At 40.4% G+C, this 21,843-nt stretch overlaps 3 protein-coding genes across 11 annotated transcripts in view; 2 read left to right on the top strand and 1 right to left on the bottom strand.

The window, feature by feature from the left end:
- Positions 1-21,843, bottom strand: part of LOC128093590 (uncharacterized) — a 435,512-nt gene that overhangs the window by 338,101 nt on the left and 75,568 nt on the right. The window lies entirely within an intron of this gene.
- LOC128093612 (uncharacterized) overlaps positions 1-21,843 on the top strand; it is an 81,910-nt gene that overhangs the window by 41,587 nt on the left and 18,480 nt on the right. The gene's annotated exons all lie outside the window — the stretch shown is intronic.
- On the top strand, positions 10,787-20,137 carry LOC120430571 (uncharacterized). Of its 8 annotated transcripts, none has more exons than XM_052710996.1 (3): positions 10,787-18,996; positions 19,054-19,079; positions 19,356-20,137. In XM_052710996.1, exon 1 carries the CDS (start codon positions 12,210-12,212, stop codon positions 14,679-14,681), a length of 2,472 nt encoding a protein of 823 aa, XP_052566956.1. In that variant the 5' UTR covers positions 10,787-12,209; the 3' UTR covers positions 14,682-18,996; positions 19,054-19,079; positions 19,356-20,137. The 8 variants fall into 8 exon arrangements, with proteins under 8 accessions (XP_052566956.1, XP_052566955.1, XP_052566952.1 ...); XM_052710995.1 differs by having other exon boundaries at positions 19,054-19,104; XM_052710992.1 differs by having other exon boundaries at positions 19,054-19,134.

Here is a 21,843-nt window from a genome sequence, read left to right as displayed (position 1 = left end):
GTCAGGCAAATCTCGTCTCGAAAAATGCCACCGGGTCCTTCTGGGATTGAACCCAGGCCATTCTGGGGTGAGAGGCTACCACACTAACCACTGCGTCACCGGACCCGGCGGTACCTATGTTAAAATAATATTAAATAAATTCAGATTTTTTACAGGAATCTTATAAATCCAGTAACTTTGTATTTTAAATAAATTTAATTAAGATTTCAAAATAATTTTAAATAAATTCTGATTTTTTAACAGGAATCTTATAAATTTACTATCCTTTTTTAATAAATTTAATTAAAATGTCAAATGTCCACTGGTTCCCTGATCCGCATTCATTAGAACAGGTTCCCATTAGCCACATTTATAAGTCTGATTTTAAATAAATTCAGATTCATTTTAGGGAATCCTGAAAATTTCTTAACTAAAATATTTGACAATATTTTAACAACATTTAACACAGGTTCCGGTTGGCCACTCGACCAAATTTCTGATCTGATTTGTTTTCCAAGAATCTTGAATGTTGTCCACTGGTTCCCTGATCCGGAATATATAAACAGGGTCCGGTTGGTCATTTGGCTACATGTCTGAATCTGATTTTGATTAAATTTAGATTAATTTTAAAAAAATTAAACATAAATATTTTTTAAATTTTAAATAAAATTGTCAAGTGTCCACTTATTCCATGATCCGGAACATTTAGAACAGATTCCCGATGGCCACATTTCTGATTCTGGCTATAAATAAATTCAGATTTTTTTTCAAGGAATTTTGAAATTCTGGTAACTAAAATAACTTTTTAATAAATTCAATAAAAACGTCATGTGACCACTGTTTCCCGGATCCGGGACAGTCAGAACAGGTTCCCATTGGCCCCTTGGCCATATTTTGGGATTCTGAAAATATAAAGTAGCAAAAAATGCTTCAACACCACGTTTGTTTTTCTAAATTGTCTGACACATAGGAATTTTGAAAAAACTGCTTAAATGTTTTCTAGATTCCGGATCCGGATTGGCCAGAACCGGTTCTCAATGGCTACATTTTCGATGAAACACCTTCGGATATGCTTGGACAAACAATTTTTTGAGTTTGTATTGATTGTTTGAAGCAATAGTATGTTTTTTCGTATAAAGAGCAACAAATTTCAAAATTTTAAAGGTTTCGCAGAATTTTGGTCAATGATCCGGATTTTCACCGGAACCGGTTACGGGATCCGACCAATGGGACCATATTTTGGGTTTATCTAACAATTTACTGTCTAATGACACCGGAAGCATCCAAAAAGACGTAATAGAACTTAAGTTACAGTGAAAACAAAATAAAAAATATTTTTTCGACGGGGGGTGATTCATATGCAAAACTTCTGCATTGAATATCTCGAGCTAGGGTAACAATTAAAACATGGGCCAGGTTGCATTGTGCTCAGGAAGCCGATCCCTCGGGGAGTTTTTTTGATCGTCCTGCTAATAATAATTAAAAAAAATTGTTACGCTGTGTAATCAAAGAAAAGATATATAGAAACAAACATAAATTATGTTAAATTAAAGAATGTTTCTAATCTAATCTAATCTAATCTAACCCTAGCGCAGCCAGTCTTTCGAGGGCATCCTGGAAAATGCCTTAGGTTGATTAACGCCTAGCATCATCTTGTCATTATTAACAATTGCAGTGCCCCAATGCAATAGATTGCTTTGAAACAACACAAACGTTAAAACGGCCAGGCCAACTGCGTAAAGTTAACCGCAAAGATGATTCGTTGAATTGGATTGAGTTTGAACACGAATGTTCAAACAACAACACATTTCTGAATCTACAGGGGAGGAAGAAACGTGGGGATCCCCCGCTCACGTTCCTGTTTGTTAGAGCAATTAATCGTTGGGAGCACCATGCTAAGAAACCAAAAAGTGCTCCGGGACCCTCAGGGATGAGACATCGTATTTCCACAAATGCCCAGGACACTATTTGCCGTGGTTATAGCGCCACAACTCGCTCATTATGTTAAATTAAGGAATGTTTTGTGAAAAACCACCAATAATTTGCTGCATGCAGAAATAGTTCGGTTGATACAACGAAAATTTTTTTCAAAAAATTGTTGAAAAATATGGTCCAGCCTGTTTTTTTATGGAATATTTCACAATATTTCAGCTGAAAACAAAAAAAAAGTTAATTTTCTGAAAAAAATATTGCTGCTAGAATTTTTTGTCGGCCATTTAACCAACAAAAATGGCAATTCCAACTATCTTTTTGTTAATTTTAGTTACTGGTGGTCAGCAATTTCGGGTTCACAAAATCAACAATCGATTGTTGAAAAAAAGCTGTGTAAAAAATTAACCCATACTTTTAGTTAAATTAACCAAGATTTTCTTAGATTTGTCTTGGCCGGTCTCTCCGTGCAGTTATCGAGCGCCCAGTTAAAAAGAAGCCCAGTTAAACAACGCCCAGTTACCAAACAACTACTGTATAACAAAAACTGTCATGGAATTATTTAGATAAATTAAATTAAATAAATTTGAGAATAACAAATATAAAACTGTGTCGTTTTTTACAGCTAACAAATTTCACAATATGCTATCATAGTGCTTATGACTTGCACGTTTAAAAGTATTCATAAAATAAACCGTGATTTGAATCAAATCACTATGGTCTTCAATTTTTTTTTGTAAGGCGTTTAAAATTTTACGAAATGTCAAGTTTGCTTTTACGAATGATATCGTTCTCAGTGTTTTCATGAACACTTTTCCAGAGTTTTTTTTATTGAAAAGGTCCTATTACATGTGAAACACAACAGTTTATAGGACCTTTAAAAAAAACTCTAGATTTGTTAATTGAAATGTTCAAAGGTTTTCACAAGTTTTAGAAAGCCTTTGGATCTTTTAATGGATAAATATATTTAGTAAGGAATGTCTAAAAGAACAATTCTAGAGTGTGTTTTTAGAAGGTCCTATTAACATATGAAAGAAAAAATAAATAAATAATCAAGTTTGAATTGAGAAAACCCCGGAAAAATCTCCCTTTTTGAATCAAACTCACAGTTGAATTAAAATGTCAAAAGCTTTGACCAACACAGCTAAAAAAGTAGTAATCCAGCTGCGTGTCAAAGGCCTGGGTGTAAAATAAATATTGCATTATTTTATGCAATTATATGTGATTTTACAACCTGAAATCCAGTTGCAAAGTAACCGCCGACAATACAAGTCGCATTCTCAACACCAGTCCGCAGTTTGTGTGCGCGTCGCCGCTTTTTCAAAATGTGCACCGTAGACAAAAACAGTGTGGTTCTGGATTTTTGTCAACTCCAAAACCAACCAAGCCCAAAGCTTGTAAAAAAACTTCTCGCAGACCTTCAAATAAACCAAGAAAACTTGCGAGCATTGCAATTATGCAATAGAAGAAGAATAGCCGTGCTGCAGTTCGCCGATTCAGCAATGGCCTCGTCCATCATCGACAAAACTCTGGTATATCAGGGTTGCAAAATCCCGATTTACCTGGACAACAACGCTACGGAAGTTCGTGTGCTTGACCTACCTCTAGGCATAAGCAATGATGACGTAGTCAAAGTGATGAGTAAATACGGCGAAATTTTGACCATCACCAACGACCGCTGTATTAACTTCTTCCCAGGGATCCCAAATGGAGTTCGGACCCTGCGGATGTTGCTGAAACAGCCAACGCCGAAATCAATCACTGTAAACAACACTGCTGCAGCAGTGACGATTATAGGCAAAAAATCGCTTTGCAAACTCAAAGCAAAGAACAAAAAATGTGGGGATTCGAGTAAAAAGGTGAACCAAAAAAGCAGTACACCACCGACTGAACCTGAGCCAAGCAGCAGCAGCAGCAGAAAAAGCAACAACAGTAAACCAGACCAAAATGCAATGGAAACAAGTGAAATTGCCGAAGAATCTAACGATGGATTCGAGACCGTGCTTTCTAAGCACACTCGCAAATCCCGGAAGCGCTTGCAAGCATATTTGGACGCGGATTACGACAAGGGGAGAGTGCATGGCCCGGGAGCGCTTTTTTGCTCATCATGGCAGTGCTGCCAGTAAATCAAGTTAGATTTTTATTAACTCAAATTAATTTTGAGATTTTTTTTAGGTCGATTGAACTCAAATTTTGTGAAAAGTCTATGTTGATCATTTTCATGACCGAGTGGCCATTTGTCCACTCCGGAACCGGTTCCGTCGGATTCCGTGAATCCGGGTGCGGTCATTTGGTGAATTGTTTCGATCTTAATCATGTTACATATCAAATTCCATGAAATTTGTAAGAAATTATTTTTGACCACTTTCATGACCAGGTGGCCACTTGTCCACTCCGGAACCGGTTCCGTCGGATTCCGTGAATCCGGGTGCGGTAATTTCGTGGATTGTTTCGATCCCAATCATGTAACATATCAAATGCCCTGAAATTTTGCTAGGAATTATTTTTGACCACTTTCATGACCAGATGGCCACTTGTCCACTCTGAAACCGGTTCCCATTTGTCCACTTCGGAACCGGTTCCGTCGGATTCCGTGAATCCGGGTACGGTAATTTCGTGGATTGTTTCGATCCCAATCATGTAACATATCAAATGCCCTGAAATTTTGCTAGGAATTATTTTTGACCACTTTCATGACCAGGTGGCCACTTGTCCACTCCGGAACCGGTTCCGTCGGATTCCGTGAATCCGGGTGCGATCATTTGGTGAATTGTTTCGATCTTAATCATGTTACATATCAAATTCCATGAAATTTGTAAGAAATTATTTTTGACCACTTTCATGACCAGGTGGCCACTTGTCCACTCCGGAACCGGTTCCGTCGGATTCCGTGAATCCGGGTGCGGTAATTTCGTGGATTGTTTCGATCCCAATCATGTAACATATCAAATGCCCTGAAATTTTGCTAGGAATTATTTTTGACCACTTTCATGACCAGATGGCCACTTGTCCACTCTGAAACCGGTTCCCATTTGTCCACTTCGGAACCGGTTCCGTCGGATTCCGTGAATCCGGGTACGGTAATTTCGTGGATTGTTTCGATCCCAATCATGTAACATATCAAATGCCCTGAAATTTTGCTAGGAATTATTTTTGACCACTTTCATGACCAGGTGGCCACTTGTCCACTCCGGAACCGGTTCCGTCGGATTCCGTGAATCCGGGTGCGATCATTTGGTGGATTGTTTCGATCCTAATCATGTTACATATCAAATTCCATGAAATTTGTAAGGAATTATTTTTGACCACTTTCATGACCAGGTGACCACTTGTCCACTCCGGAACCGGTTCCGTCGGATTCCGTGAATCCGGGTGCGGTAATTTCGTGGATTGTTTCGATCCCAATCATGTAACATATCAAATGCCCTGAAATTTTGCTAGGAATTATTTTTGACCACTTTCATGACCAGATGGCCACTTGTCCACTCTGAAACCGGTTCCCATTTGTCCACTTCGGAACCGGTTCCGTCGGATTCCGTGAATCCGGGTGCGGTAATTTCGTGGATTGTTTCGATCCCAATCATGTAACATATCAAATGCCCTGAAATTTTGCTAGGAATTATTTTTGACCACTTTCATGACCAGATGGCCACTTGTCCACTCTGAAACCGGTTCCCATTTGTCCACTTCGGAACCGGTTCCGTCGGATTCCGTGAATCCGGGTACGGTAATTTCGTGGATTGTTTCGATCCCAATCATGTAACATATCAAATGCCCTGAAATTTTGCTAGGAATTATTTTTGACCACTTTCATGACCAGGTGGCCACTTGTCCACTCCGGAACCGGTTCCGTCGGATTCCGTGAATCCGGGTGCGGTCATTTGGTGGATTGTTTCGATCCTAATCATGTTACATATCAAATTCCATGAAATTTGTAAGGAATTATTTTTGACCACTTTCATGACCAGGTGACCACTTGTCCACTCCGGAACCGGTTCCGTCGGATTCCGTGAATCCGGGTGCGGTAATTTCGTGGATTGTTTCGATCCCAATCATGTAACATATCAAATGCCCTGAAATTTTGCTAGGAATTATTTTTGACCACTTTCATGACCAGGTGGCCACTTGTCCACTCCGGAACCGGTTCCGTCGGATTCCGTGAATCCGGGTGCGGTCATTTGGTGGATTGTTTCGATCCTAATCATGTTACATATCAAATTCCATGAAATTTGTAAGGAATTATTTTTGACCACTTTCATGACCAGGTGACCACTTGTCCACTCCGGAACCGGTTCCGTCGGATTCCGTGAATCCGGGTGCGGTAATTTCGTGGATTGTTTCGATCCCAATCATGTAACATATCAAATGCCCTGAAATTTTGCTAGGAATTATTTTTGACCACTTTCATGACCAGATGGCCACTTGTCCACTCTGAAACCGGTTCCCATTTGTCCACTTCGGAACCGGTTCCGTCGGATTCCGTGAATCCGGGTGCGGTAATTTCGTGGATTGTTTCGATCCCAATCATGTAACATATCAAATGCCCTGAAATTTTGCTAGGAATTATTTTTGACCACTTTCATGACCAGATGGCCACTTGTCCACTCTGAAACCGGTTCCCATTTGTCCACTTCGGAACCGGTTCCGTCGGATTCCGTGAATCCGGGTACGGTAATTTCGTGGATTGTTTCGATCCCAATCATGTAACATATCAAATGCCCTGAAATTTTGCTAGGAATTATTTTTGACCACTTTCATGACCAGGTGGCCACTTGTCCACTCCGGAACCGGTTCCGTCGGATTCCGTGAATCCGGGTGCGATCATTTGGTGGATTGTTTCGATCCTAATCATGTTACATATCAAATTCCATGAAATTTGTAAGGAATTATTTTTGACCACTTTCATGACCAGGTGACCACTTGTCCACTCCGGAACCGGTTCCGTCGGATTCCGTGAATCCGGGTGCGGTAATTTCGTGGATTGTTTCGATCCCAATCATGTAACATATCAAATGCCCTGAAATTTTGCTAGGAATTATTTTTGACCACTTTCATGACCAGGTGGCCACTTGTCCACTCCGGAACCGGTTCCGTCGGATTCCGTGAATCCGGGTGCGGTAATTTCGTGGATTGTTTCGATCCCAATCATGTAACATATCAAATGCCCTGAAATTTTGCTAGGCATTATTTTTGACCACTTTCATGACCAGGTGGCCACTTGTCCACTCCGAAACCGGTTCCGTCGGATTCCGTGAATCCGGGTGCGGTAATTTCGTGGATTGTTTCGATCCCAATCATGTAACATATCAAATGCCCTGAAATTTTGCTAGGAATTATTTTTGACCACTTTCATGACCAGATGGCCACTTGTCCACTCTGAAACCGGTTCCCATTTGTCCACTTCGGAACCGGTTCCGTCGGATTCCGTGAATCCGGGTGTGGTCATTTGGTGGATTGTTTCGATCTTAATCATGTTACTTATCAAATTCCATGATATTTGTAAGGAATTATTTTTGACCACTTTCATGACCAGGTGGCCACTTGTCCACTCCGGAACCGGTTCCGTCGGATTCCGTGAATCCGGGTGCGGTCATTTGGTGAATTGTTTCGATCTTAATCATGTAACATATCAAATTCCATGAAATTTGTAAGAAATTATTTTTGACCACTTTCATGACCAGGTGGCCACTTGTCCACTCCGGAACCGGTTCCGTCGGATTCCGTGAATCCGGGTGCGGTGATTTCGTGGATTGTTTCGATCCCAATCATGTAACATATCAAATGCCCTGAAATTTTGCTAGGAATTATTTTTGACCACTTTCATGACCAGATGGCCACTTGTCCACTCCGGAACCGGTTCCGTCGGATTTCGTAAATCCGGGTGCGGTCATTTGGTGGATTGTTTCAATCCTAATCATATTACATATCAAATTCCATGAAATTTGTGACGAATTATTATTGACCACATCCATGACGAGATGGCCACTTGTCCACTCTGGAACCGGTTTCGTCGGATTCCGTGAAACCTGTGTTTGATAATTTTATAATTCTATAATTTTATAATTTTATAATTTTATAATTTTATAATTTTATAATTTTATAATTTTATAATTTTATAATTTTATAATTTTATAATTTTATAATTTTATAATTTTATAATTTTATAATTTTATAATTTTATAATTTTATAATTTTATAATTTTATAATTTTATAATTTTATAATTTTATAATTTTATAATTTTATAATTTTATAATTTTATAATTTTATAATTTTATAATTTTATAATTTTATAATTTTATAATTTTATAATTTTATAATTTTATAATTTTATAATTTTATAATTTTATAATTTTATAATTTTATAATTTTATAATTTTATAATTTTATAATTTTATAATTTTATAATTTTATAATTTTATAATTTTATAATTTTATAATTTTATAATTTTATAATTTTATAATTTTATAATTTTATAATTTTATAATTTTATAATTTTATAATTTTATAATTTTATAATTTTATAATTTTATAATTTTATAATCTTATAATTTTATAATTTTATAATTTTATAATTTTATAATTTTATAATTTTATAATTTTATAATTTTATAATTTTATAATTTTATAATTTTATAATTTTATAATTTTATAATTTTATAATTTTATAATTTTATAATTTTATAATTTTATAATTTTATAATTTTATAATTTTATAATTTTATAATTTTATAATTTTATAATTTTATAATTTTATAATTTTATAATTTTATAATTTTATAATTTTATAATTTTATAATTTTATAATTTTATAATTTTATAATTTTATAATTTTATAATTTTATAATTTTATAATTTTATAATTTTATAATTTTATAATTTTATAATTTTATAATTTTATAATTTTATAATTTTATAATTTTATAATTTTATAATTTTATAATTTTATAATTTTATAATTTTATAATTTTATAATTTTATAATTTTATAATTTTATAATTTTATAATTTTATAATTTTATAATTTTATAATTTTATAATTTTATAATTTTATAATTTTATAATTTTATAATTTTATAATTTTATAATTTTATAATTTTATAATTTTAAAATTTTAAAATTTTATAATTTTATAATTTTATAATTTTAGAATTTTATAATTTTATAATTTTATAATTTAATAATTTAATAATTTTATAATTTTATAATTTTATAATTTTATAATTTTATAATTTTATAATTTTATAATTAAATTTATAAATTTATAACACAGGTTCCACGGAATCCGGCGGAACCGGTTCCGGCGATACCAAGTGGCCATATGGTCATGAAAATGGTCAAACTTATTTCCTTTCGAAATTTCATGGCAATTGATATGCAGCATAATGAGGTTCGGAATAATCCAACAAATGACCGCATACAGGTTCCACGGAATCCGGCGAAACCGGTTCCGGCGAGACCAAGTGGCCACCATGGTCATGAAAGTGGTCAAAAATAATTCCTTTCGAAATTTCATGGCATTTGACATGCAGAATAATGAGGTTCGGAACAATCCACCAAATGACCGCATACAGGTTCCACGGAATCCGGCGGAACCGGTTCCGGCGAGGCCAAGTGGCCACCTGGTCATGAAAATGGTCAAACTTATTTCCTTTCGAAATTTCATGGCATTTGATATGCAACATAATGAGGTTCGGAACAATCCACCAAATGACCGCACACAGGTTCCACGGAATCCGGCGGAACCGGTTCCGGCGAGACCAAGTGGCCTTCTGGTTATGAAAATGGTTAAACTTATTTCCTTTCTAAATTTCATGGCAATTGATATGCAGCATAATGAGGTTCGGAATAATCCGTCAAATGACCGCACACAGGTTCCACGGAATCCGGCGGAACCGGTTTCGGCGAGGCCAAGTGGCCACCTGGTCATGAAAGTGGTCAAAAATAATTCCTTTTGAAATTTCCGACTTAAGAACAAAACGAAGAGAGATGACTAAAGAAGAAACAACAGATGAAGAAGACGAAGATGCCATACAAGCAAAATATTATTACAATAAGTGTTATGAGTTAACGGTTAAATCCTCGAAGGAAGAGGACTAAGAAAAAAGTTAAGAACTTGATAATTTAAGATCCAAATTTGCCCGTAAATATTTGAAACAAAGACAGAAATCGTTAGAAAAAGGCATGGTATCAATTATTGAAATATAGCCAGACAAGTGATCAAAAACTTTGTAATCTTTCCTCTTCTAGGGGAACAGCATCTAATTCCAGCGTGCCTCTAATGTTGGCAGGTCAGAACTTTGACATTCGAGTGATAAATAGCTCAATGAGAAGTGAGCAAGCAAGTTTCTATCAAAAGTTTTGCAAAATTAGTTGTTTAAATAGTGAAAATCAGCAAAATGGATGGAATTAGGAGCGAGTGCTTAACCTGCCAAACATACGAGAATTTCCCCTACTATCCACCTTGAAGAGACGAATGCACAATGGTGTAAGATCTCTATAATAAATAAAAAAAAAAAAAACAACCTGAAATCCCGTCAACTTTTTTTTTGTGTTTGCAAAAATATTACATTGTTTATTTTGACGAAGGTGACGTGCATGCTTTTGCATGCGATTCTACCATCGGATTTTTTGCTGTGAAATCAAAAAAGCAATTCAATGTTCAAATATTGTTAAAATTCCATACAAATCCATATTATGCGTGAAATTCCCTACAAAAACTCCGGCCTGTTAAAAATCCGCGAAGAGGGTCAAATCCGTATGGTAAGGAAAAAATCCGTACAGTTGGTAGCCTTAATCAAGACTAACATTTCAAAAGGGTTAAACATTCAATATTACGCCCTTTTGAAATGTTAGTCTTGATTCAGAAAATTTCAAAATATTATTTTCGAAAAGATCGGAAAATTTCACGAATGTTTCATGTATTAACATTGAAAATCGGACCATTAGTTGCTGAGATATCGACATTAGAAAATGGTGGGTTGTTTGGGTGAGACTTAGAAAACTTCAATTTTCATGTTTCTTTTTCTTTAAGCCGCTGTATCTCAGCAACCAGAGGTCCAATCTTCAAAATATCTTAGACAATTTTATAGCAAATTTTCTGAACTTTTCAAAAAAAATAATAGAAATGGTGTTAAGTACTTTTCGATTGCAAATTCAATTTTACATAAAAAATTTAGGTAAAATTCTTTTTTGGTATAAAATTTCGATTTTTTCAAAAATCACTAGTTTTTCAAAAAATCATAACTCGGCAACAGATTTTTTGACCATACTTCTCTATAGCTCAAAAGTTGCGGGTTTTTTGTCCCATAAAAGTGAAGTTTTTGTGAAAAAAATGTTAATTAAAAAATCGGCAATTTTTTTTCTGTGTACCTATTTTTTTCTCAATAGGCCTCAACAATACCTACAACTTTGCCCAAGACACCAAATTGATCAGAAAATTCACTCAAAAGTTGCAGCTGTTTGAGTATTTACGTACCATTTTTTCTATGGACAGCTGCGGAAATTGTATGGAGACTTGTATGGGTGAACCAATGACACAAAATAGCTTCTTTGGTCATAGAGAAGGCCCCCACAAAGTTTGAGCCAAATAAAAAAATACAAATCAAATCCATTTCCGGTTTTGGTAGAGAGTTGCTTTTTTGCATTATTAGTTTGTCCATATAATATTCCATACAAATTTGGCAGCTGGCCATACAAAAATGATGCATGAAAATTCGAAAATCTGTATCTTTTGATCTGTATCGGTTGGCGAACGACTGGACATGGCGTACCATAGGTACTTCGAGTACCGCAGGAATAAAATAGACCCACCAAGCGGTCCGTTAGCCTCTTGTCCAGTAACTCCGATACCCTGGCCTCCCCGCGGCGCTAGCCGGGATACTAGTAACCATTGGAGAGATCGGGTAACCAACCCTGTGGGAACTCTGGTAGTATGCTGACAGGGAAGGGGGGCTCCATCCTCTTCGGAGGGTGTAGCTATGCCGTTAGGCCTCGTGAGAAAGGCCCCCGTTACGGTGTCGAGAGAAAACCGGAGCTGGGTCTCGGTAGCTTCAAGGTGGCAGCCCCACCCCGAGACTAGGTATCGCAGCCCCAATCCGGCTGCATACCGAAACCCAAATCATTACGAACAATCAAGAAGGAATAAGGATCCGGAACAAACGGCATAGACCTAGGCACGAAAAGGACACCGATTGGAAACTCGGAACATGGAACTGCAGATCGCTACGTTTCGATGGGTATGAGTACGCTCTGTTGAACGAGCTCAAACCCCGCAACTTCGATGTTGTAGCACTGCAGGAGATGTGCTGGAAGGGAGCGAAGATGTGGGAGGATGATGCTTTGGAGCTCACCATGTACCAGAGCGGCGGAGCCGAAAACAAGCTGGGAACCGGCTTCATAGTGTTGGGCAAGATGCGGAGTCGTGTGATAGATTGGGAGCCGATCGACGACCGGATGTGTAGGTTGAGGATTAAAGGCCGTTTCTTCAACTATCACATCTTCAACGTACATTGCCCACACGAGGAATCATCCGATGCCGAGAAGGAAGCGTTCTACGCGAAGCTGGAGCAGAAGTTCGACAGCTGCCCGCAGAGGGACGTCAAGATCGTCATCGGAGATATGAACGCCCGCATAGGAAGGGAGGAGATGTACAAGCCGGTGATCGGGCCGAACAGCCTGCACACCGTCACCAACGACAACGGCCAGCGGTGCATCAACTTCGCAGCCTCCCGCGGTATGGTGGTACGGAGCACATTCTTCCCCCGGAAAGACATCCACAAAGTCACCTGGACATCGCCTAACCAACGAACAAAAACACAAATCGACCACGTCCTCATCGACGGCCGATTCTTCTCGGACATACGGAACATCCGCACGTACCGCGGTGCGGACATCCACTCGGACCACTACCTGGTGGGTGCAAGCATGCACTCAAAACTGTCGACGACGTACCACCGACGACGGAGCCGGCTCCCACCGCCGTTCAACACCGAGCGGCTGCAGGACACGGCTGCGGCTCAGCACTACGTGCAGCAGCTGGAAGCGAGCCTGCCAACGGAGGAGGAACTCGGCGCTGCCTCCCTCAACGATGGATGGAGCAGAATATGCTCGGCCATCGGCAGTGCCGCTGAAGCCGCGCTAGGTAGTACGGTCCGAGTTGGAAAGCAGCGCTGGTTCGACGAGGAGTGCCAGCGGCTACTTGACGAGAAGAAAGCAGCTTACGCGGTGAAGCTGAGAGCCGCAACTGATGCGAACGTGGCCAGATACAAACAAGCGCTTAAACAGCAGAGAACGGTCTTCAAGCTCAAGAAGCGCCAGCTGGAAGATCGCGATCGCGCCGAAATGGAGCAGCTGTTCCGGCAGAACGAGACGCGAAAGTTCTACGAGAAGGTTAACCGGTCCCGCAAAGGCTATGCGCCGCAAGCCAACACTTGTCGGGACGCCGAGGGAAACCTTCTTATGGACAAAGGCGAGGTGTTGAACAGGTGGCAGCAGTTCTTCAACGAGCACCTCAACGGCGATGTAGCGCATGGAGACGGCTTTGAAGCCCAACTTGGACCGCCCGCTGCTGACCAACAGTTCCCGGCACCTGATCTGGAGACGGTGAAGAAGGAGATCAAGCAGCTGAAGAACAACAGGGCCGCCGGTAAAGATCGGTTACCCGGTGAGCTCTTCAAATATGGAGGAGAGCAGTTGGCGAGGGCGATCCACTTGGTGATTTCTAAGATCTGGAGGGAGGAGAAACTACCAGAAGAATGGATGGATGGTGTCGTGTGTCCCATCTACAAAAAGGGCGATAAGCTGGACTGCGGCAACTACCGCGGCATCACGCTTATCAACGCGGCCTATAAAATCCTCTCCCAGATCCTCTGCCGTCTGCTGACACCGTACGCACGGAGGTTCGTGGGCCCCTATCAAGCGGGGTTTACTGGCGCTCGGGCCACCACGGACCAAATTTTCTCGCTCCGGCAGATCCTCGAGAAATGCCGTGAGTACAACGTGCCCACACATCACATCTTCATCGATTTCAAGGCAGCGTACGATACAGTCGACCGCGAACAGCTATGGCAGATCATGCACGAGAACGGATTTCCGGACAAACTGACTCGGCTGATCAAGGCTACCTTGGATCGTGTGATGTGTCACGTGCGAGTGGCAGGGGAGCTAGCGGACCCCTTCCAATCGCACCAAGGGTTACGACAAGGTGACGGCTTATCCAATGCGCTGTTTAACATCGGACTTGAGGGAGTTGTGCGAAGAGCGGGTATAGACACGAGAGGCACGATTTGCAACAGGACAGTCCAATTTCTTGCTTATGCGGACGACATTGACATTATAGCGAGAGATCTAGAGACGGTGAAAAGGGTTTACACCGCCTTAAAGACGCAAGCAAGACGAATTGGATTGGCCATGAATACGACGAAAACAAAGTACATGAAAGGGAGGGGCTCAAAGGACGTTGACCCCCCAAGACTCACCCCTTTAGCTGTGGATGGCGATGTGCTGGAGGAGGTGAGCGAATTCGTGTACTTGGGATCGCTGGTAACGGCCGACAACGACACCAGCTTAGAGATCCGGACTCGTATCCACTCCGCGAATCGCGCCTACTTTGGATTACGGAAAACCTTGACATCTGATCGAGTGCAACGCGCCACGAAGCTGACCCTGTACAAGACACTGATTAGACCGGTTGCCCTCTATGGCCATGAGACCTGGACGCTGCGGCAAGAGGACGAACGAGCCCTTGGAGTTTTCGAACGGAAGGTGCTGTGAACGATCTACGGTGGAGTTCGTACAGCTCAGAACGAGTGGCGAAGGCGCATGAACCACGAACTGCACGCGCTGCTGGGAGAACCGACCATCGTCACACTGGCGAGAATCGGGAGGCTCAGATGGGCCGGCCATGTCGCGAGGATGGACGAAGACCATCCTGTCAGGATGCTCTTTGACCGCGCGCGACCGGATGGCGGCACAGGCCGAAGAGCAGGAGCACAGCGTGCACGATGGGGAAATCAGATCGAGGCGGACCTAAGAAAGATCTGCAACCTAGGAGACTGGCGAGCTGCAGCCCAGAACCGAGCAACATGGAACAACCTTCTTGATACAGCACGGGCACCGCGTATGGTGTTCTAAGCTGATTGGTATGGTATGGTATGTATGTATCTTTTGAAGGATTTTTTTTGATCGATTTTGGTGTCTTCGCCCGGAGAACAAAAAGCTGGCGACGCAGAAGTCTGACCTGAACAATAGGCTCAAACTGGCACAAAGCTACGCTGGCGTAGCTGGTGGATCGTCTTCAACGCCCCAAGGTCAGAACCTCGGCGAAGAAGCTGCCGCAGCGCTCATGCCGGTCTTCACAACACTAACATCTGCACAAAATCAGGGGAAGAACACAACTACAACTCCAACTACAAATGCTCCAGCAGCGTCGCCAGCAGCTCCTCTGGCTGCTGATCTTCCTGCTGCCCCTCCAGCTGCTGATCTCCCTGCTGCCCCTCCAGCTGCTGAACAAGTAGCTGCCTCTCCAACCAGCCCTCCAGCTGCCCCAGTAGCTGATGACCTCATCGCTGTTCCTATGGAAACCACCACTGCAGAAGGACCACACACGCACAACCAAGAACCATCAACTGCTGTGGAAAACGCGCTGCCAGCAGGTCAGGGCGTTGATAGCAGCCTTGCTGATGCGTCGAAGAACACTGACCGCGAGATCCTTGAAAACACACAAACCAACCAGGAGATGCTGAGTGACCCCTCAACGAGTTACAGTGCAGCCGAACTCGCTCAGAGAGTTGAGTTCCTAGTACCACAGCTGCCCATTCCAGACATGGAAATCTCCGAGGAAGAAAACGCAAGCTACACTGGCAATGATCTGACTTGAGCACTTCAGCAGGGAACGGGTTCACCCCTGTAAAACCGAAGCGCAAAAGGGGTAGGCCGAAGAAGATTCGGACCCAGTAGACATGCAAAATACAACATCTTACAACGTAGCCACCATCAACACTAACGCAATATCCAACGAAAACAAGTTAAACGCACTACGGACACTTGTCCGACTACTCGACCTTGACGTAGTGTTGTTGCAAGAGGTCGAGAGCAACCAATTTTCGATCCCTGGCTTCAACACCTACACAAATGTAAACGAAACTAAAAGAGGAACAGCAATTGCCGTGAAACAACACATGCTGGTGAGCAATGTTCAGCGTAGCCTGGACAGTAGAATACTCACACTCAAGGTCAACAACTGCGTTACGATCTGCAATGTCTATGCGACTTCTGGAGTCCAAAGCTATCAGTCACGAGAGAGTATGTTCAACCAATCTTTGCCTTTCTATCTCCAAAACGCGGGGGAGTATGTACTAGTTGGGGGCGACTTCAACTGTATCGTGTCAGCCAGGGATGCCACGGGTACAAACAGTCAAAGCATCGCGCTGAGAGTCCTTGTACAGAACATGAACCTGAAGGACACTTGGCAGATTATGAATGGAACTCGGACGGAGTTCAGCTTCATTCGAGCAAACTCAATGTCTCGTTTGGACAGAATTTACGTGTCGTCAAACATCTGTTCACAGGTGCGCACAACGTCCTTCCATGTGAACTCCTTCTCGGACCACAAAGTCTACAAAACAAGAGTCTGTTTACCAGATCTTGGAAGGGCAGCTGGCAATGGCTACTGGTCTACCCGAGCAGGGGTAAATAACACGGGAATACCAAATTTTGGTATTACTTGGGCAAATAACAGCGACCAAAATGTGCCCTTGGTTGCCCAGTAATAGATGGTAAAATACCATGAAATCATACCAAAATCTTGTATGTGTAAGGGCACAACAATACCAAACCATGTTATTCCAAGGGTAAAATAATACCTCAAAATAGAACCATTTCAATACTAAGTTGAGGTCTTCTGGATTTTTGAACATTGCTTGAATACCAAAACTTGGTACTACCATGGTTTTATTTTTAGGTATTCCCGCGCACTTGGAAAATCATATTTTGGTATATCTGTGGTCTTTCACATATATGATTTTGGTATGATTTCATGGTATTTTACCATCTATTACTGGGCAACCAAGAGCACATAATGGTCGCTGGTATTTGAACAAGTAATACCAAAATTTGGTATTTTCATACCATTTTTAGTGCAGCAGTTGCAGTTAGTGAAAAAACGGAAATTATTCATATGCAACAGCCAAATCTACTCACCAGATGATTCCATGTTGTTATTAGTGATATTCTTCACCACACGGAGAGACCGGCCGGGGCAAATCTAAGAAAATCTTGGTTAATTTAACTAAAAGTATGGGTTAATTTTTTACACAGCTTTTTTTCAACAATCGATTGTTGATTTTGTTAACCTGAAATTGCTGACCACCAGTAATTAAAATTAACTAAAAAAATAGTTGGAATTGCATTTTTTGTTGGTTAAATGGCCGAAAAAAATTCTAGCAGTCGACTGCTAGAATATTTTTTTTCAGAAAATTAGCTAAAAATTTCTTGTTTTCAACTGAAATGTTGTGGAATATTCTGTTAAAAACTGGCTGGAACATATTTTTCAACTATTTTTCAACATTTTTGCCTTTCTTACTAAAGAAAGGTATAGGTTTTACTTTAAGCCAGGACGTAATTTTCATCTTCGTAAATATGTCGATTCAGCATGAATTTTAAGCGGAAAAATCGTCAAAAAATCACACTGCATCGATTTTCGACGCTCTATCGATTCACCTTGACAGAACTCGTCTATCTCGAATCCTCGAATCTTGAGAAAATAAATTCCGTGGAGGTCGAGTGATGTTCGTATGTGGTAAAATTTTGCAAAATTTTGTGTCGCGCCGTTCTCAGCTCCCATAAATCCGATTTCGATTCTTCTGACTGCAGATGAAAGCTAGTGTGCTGAACCTGGGTGAGTTGCCGCGCAAATTTCGAAATATCCATCTGTTTTTGGATGCGGCCAGACTTTTCAACAAAATACACAGTTTTCAAATGAAAATATGGTAATTTTTTTTCATTTTCATATTTTTTATTTATCTCAAAAATTGCATTTTTCGAGTTCTACAACCTTCCAAATTTTCATCCAGATTCATAATATGGTTCTGGAGTTAGAGCCGTTTGATTGACCTACCATAAGAAAATAAATCCCTAAAAAAAGGTAAAAGCCCACCTGGTGACCGTCGCCAACATTTTTCGTTTCGGATTTTATTCAAAATTTCTTGCTACATTCATAGTACAGACCATGAGTGAGCATCTGAAACAAATTCGACATCGATCGGCAATCCCGATCAATTTTTAGAACGATTTACTTTTTGCCTTTCTTACTAAAGAAAGGTATAGGTTTTACTTTAAGCCAGGACGTCATTTTCATCTTCGTAAATATGTCGATTCAGCATGAATTTTAAGCGGAAAAATCGTCAAAAAATCACACTGCATCGATTTTCGACGCTCTATCGATTCACCTTGGCAGAACTCGTCTATCTCGAATCCTCGAGTTTTGAGAAAATAAATTCCGTGGAGGTCGAGTGATGTTCGTATGTGGTAAAATTTTGCAAAATTTTGTGTCGCGCCGTTCTCAGCTCCCATAAATCCGATTTCGATTCTTCTGACTGCAGATGAAAGCTAGTGTGCTGAACCTGGGCGAGTTGCCGCGCAAATTTCGAAATATCCATCTGTTTTCGGATGCGGCCAGACTTTTCAACAAAATACACAGTTTTCAAATGAAAATATGGTAATTTTTTTTCATTTTCATATTTTTTATTTATCTCAAAAATTGCATTTTTCGAGTTCTACACAGCAAAAAAAGTAGTAAAACGCTCGCATGTAAAGATGGGTCGTGTAGATATTTTTATGTGATATTACACAGTTTAGTAGTACTAAACTACACAATTTTGCCTATCACCGTTTACACCCAAAATGTGTAATATTATACACACTTTTAATTAATATTGCATTCGCGTGTTGTTTGCATCAGCAGCTGGAATCTAGCTGTCAAAATTTGCGAACAGTTCTCAACTCGCTCTAATCAAAACATTGCAAACGATTCAATCACAAATTTCAAGTGAAAAGTAAGATTTGTTTAAGGATTAAATCGTTTGTGCAGGTAAGTGTTTTGCCTCTTCTGCCTAAAAAAAATACCTCAAACTTTTACTAATTCCAGGACTTGCAACCTTCCTTAAATCTCCGGTTAGTTTCTGGCTTTAAAAGGACGGTAATTCTTCTCCCGGCGAGTGACAAAAGGGTACAATCGGTGATGGTCGGAAAAGAATAATTTCGGATTACGAATCAGCGTAGGATTCAACTTCAAGTATGCGGCAAGCTGATGGCTTCCACTCAATCGTCGACGGTCATTTCCAGGGGATGGGCACCTACTCTGTGAATCAAATCGATCTACCGGCCATTGGCCAGATGAGATTTGTGTCCTCCGCGTGTCGCCGATAATCACTTTGTTTTTCTCAACAGGTTCAGCAACTAGGCTGCCATTTTGGAAATTTTCTGATCGAGATCATACCACAATTTCAAATTATGTCCGGACCATGCTCGGCAACATGACCAACGAAGTAAACCTGTTAGTGGTGCCCCGATACTCCAAGAGAATCACTCATCCTGGCCTGACCTCCACAGCATAGATAAACTATTGGCCAGCCGTGGAGGAGTCGGGTTTGAACCGTCCCGATACGGATGTCGAGCTCAGGTGCGCGAGGTGGAAAATAACAAAAGTGAGGACGGCAAGGAAGACGAGAACAACATGACGACGCCGAGTGCGTTCGAAACGGCCGAGACCCCGACGACGACGAAAAAGTCCGCCGCCAAAAATAATGTACGTTCCTACGTGTACGTGTATGTGCTTTTCTTGTTGTCTTTTTCTATGTTTAAATGTTTGAAGAATTTTTAAACCTGGATGTTGTTCTAGGTCGCTTCAACACCCAAGTCCCGCGCCATCAGCAACAAGACCAAAGCCGCGATAGCAGCCATCGAGGACATTACGAGCTCGCCATCACCGAAACGCAAGTGAAAACTAAACAATTCCGGCGACGTGTCGACGCTGGATCTTAGATACCTTCTCGTCGGTACGTCGCAATGTGCCCGTTTCACACCTGCTGAACCGCCCAGTAACAGTGGCGCGTCTTGCCACCTGCTCAACTCGGGCCACTCGGTGGTGTGGAACCGCATCGCCATCAAGTGCCACAAGTTCCAGGAGGCGGGCGCCAAGTTCGCCGAAACGCCTTCGGACGTGATAAAGATGACGGACGTGACGCTCGCGTGCTTGTCGGATCCGCAGGTCGCGAAGGATGTAAGGCACTTCGTTAAGTGATTTCTGGAATATGGTCTAAATTGTGTTGTTACAAATTGCAGCTGGTGTTCGGCACCTGTGGCGTCATGTCGGTTAAACTCGTCGGCAAGGTCTACGTCGAGTGACCGACGTCGACCCGGAAACATCGCAGGACATCGCCTACAAGATTGTCTCCAAAGGAGGCCGGTTCCTGGAAGCATAAGTAAGCCTTAAACGCGAACCTCGCGTCAACGCAGATTACAACTAATTTCTTTTTTCACGGCCAAAACCCAGATTCAAGGCTCGAAGAACCAGGCCGAGGAGGGCATGCTGATCACACTGGCCGCCCGCGAGCGGGGGTGCCAAACCTGCTTAGAAGCCATCACGCGCAGCTCGTTCTACCTCGGTGACGTGAGCAACGCGTCCAAGATTAATCTGGTGCTGCAGATGATTGACGACGTGACGCTCTGGCCGGCAAGTGACTGTAAGTTTCGGTATGATGTAGTATGCAGCAGCCGCCGTTGCGAATGTAGTTGAGTCGACCCTCGGGACGGTCTCAGTTGACACCAGGGCCGTAGCCAGGATTTTTGTTCGGGGGGGGCTTGGGTGCAAAAATTCAAGGAGTATAAAAATCAGCAAATCATTTATACCATCACTTGGTTTGTGGTATAATTATTGAGATGAATTGTAAAATTGTAATGTAATGTATGCAAAAAAGTTTTCAAAGATTTTCATCTTAAGTGTTCAATGTCTTTATTTTCTTTATTCAAACAGCTAGTTTATATTAAAGGAGTAGAGAAGAAAGTGTTTTTTACATTTTCTTGAATTGTTTAATTGTAATCCAATTTCGTGATAAACTGTCGCTAAATTCAAAATATACATAACTTGAATCAAATTGTTGAAAGCAAAAAAATTGTTTAAGAAATATCGATTTATCTAACCTTAATTATCATGTTTTCTGTAATTTTAACTGAGAGAAAAACCCACGAACAAACTGGTAAATTTGAACTATCAAATTTTAAACCGTCTGGATTTACATTTTCAGCTGTGTGATAATTGTGATGGTTTATCTAACATTTTTATTTTTTTCTAGCACAACATAAAACTCATAAGTGGATATTTGTTTTTCTTAAAATTTTATAAACAAACTTAAACAAAGATTTATTTTAATTGTTCTAAGCTATAGAAGCCATTTCATATTTTGCAAAGCTCCTGGTACTCTCGAAAATAAATAATTTTAATGAAATACAAAAAATTATAATCGTTGAAATTCCGGCTTCTGAAGTGTCTCCATGGTTGGATGACCCTATATGCCTATAATGGATATCTTTTAATAAATAGATTTGAAGAAAAAAAAAATCAGTGCTTGTGTTTAATTTTAATGTGTTTAAAAAATTAGTTAAAATGTATTAAATTTTAACGCCAAAATATTCACTGGAAGAGTTGTTAATAATGCATATGTAACCATTTTTAAATGCATATGTAACCGTTAAAAACATTCTCGATTGCATCAAACATTAAAACGATTCATGTTTAACTTTAATATTCCGACTAAACGCCATTTTCAAATTCATTACTCATTGTACTCTGAAAAATTGGTCCAGAATTTGAGCAAAAATAAAATTTTAAAAATTGACAAAAAAAATAAGATCTTAATCACGGCTTGTCTAAAGGTTA

Source organism: Culex pipiens, chromosome 1, assembly GCF_016801865.2.
Source record: "Culex pipiens pallens isolate TS chromosome 1, TS_CPP_V2, whole genome shotgun sequence".
In the NCBI taxonomy this organism is placed as follows: Eukaryota; Metazoa; Arthropoda; class Insecta; order Diptera; family Culicidae; genus Culex; species Culex pipiens.
The sequence above is the reverse complement of the archived record's forward strand: the minus strand, read 5'-3'. Positions and strand labels throughout refer to the sequence as shown.

Bases quoted from the DNA above. Each gene is read 5' to 3' on its own strand.
- LOC120430571 (XM_052710996.1), top strand. From the start codon at position 12,210: ATGTGCTGGAAGGGAGCGAAGATGTGGGAGGATGATGCTTTGGAGCTC.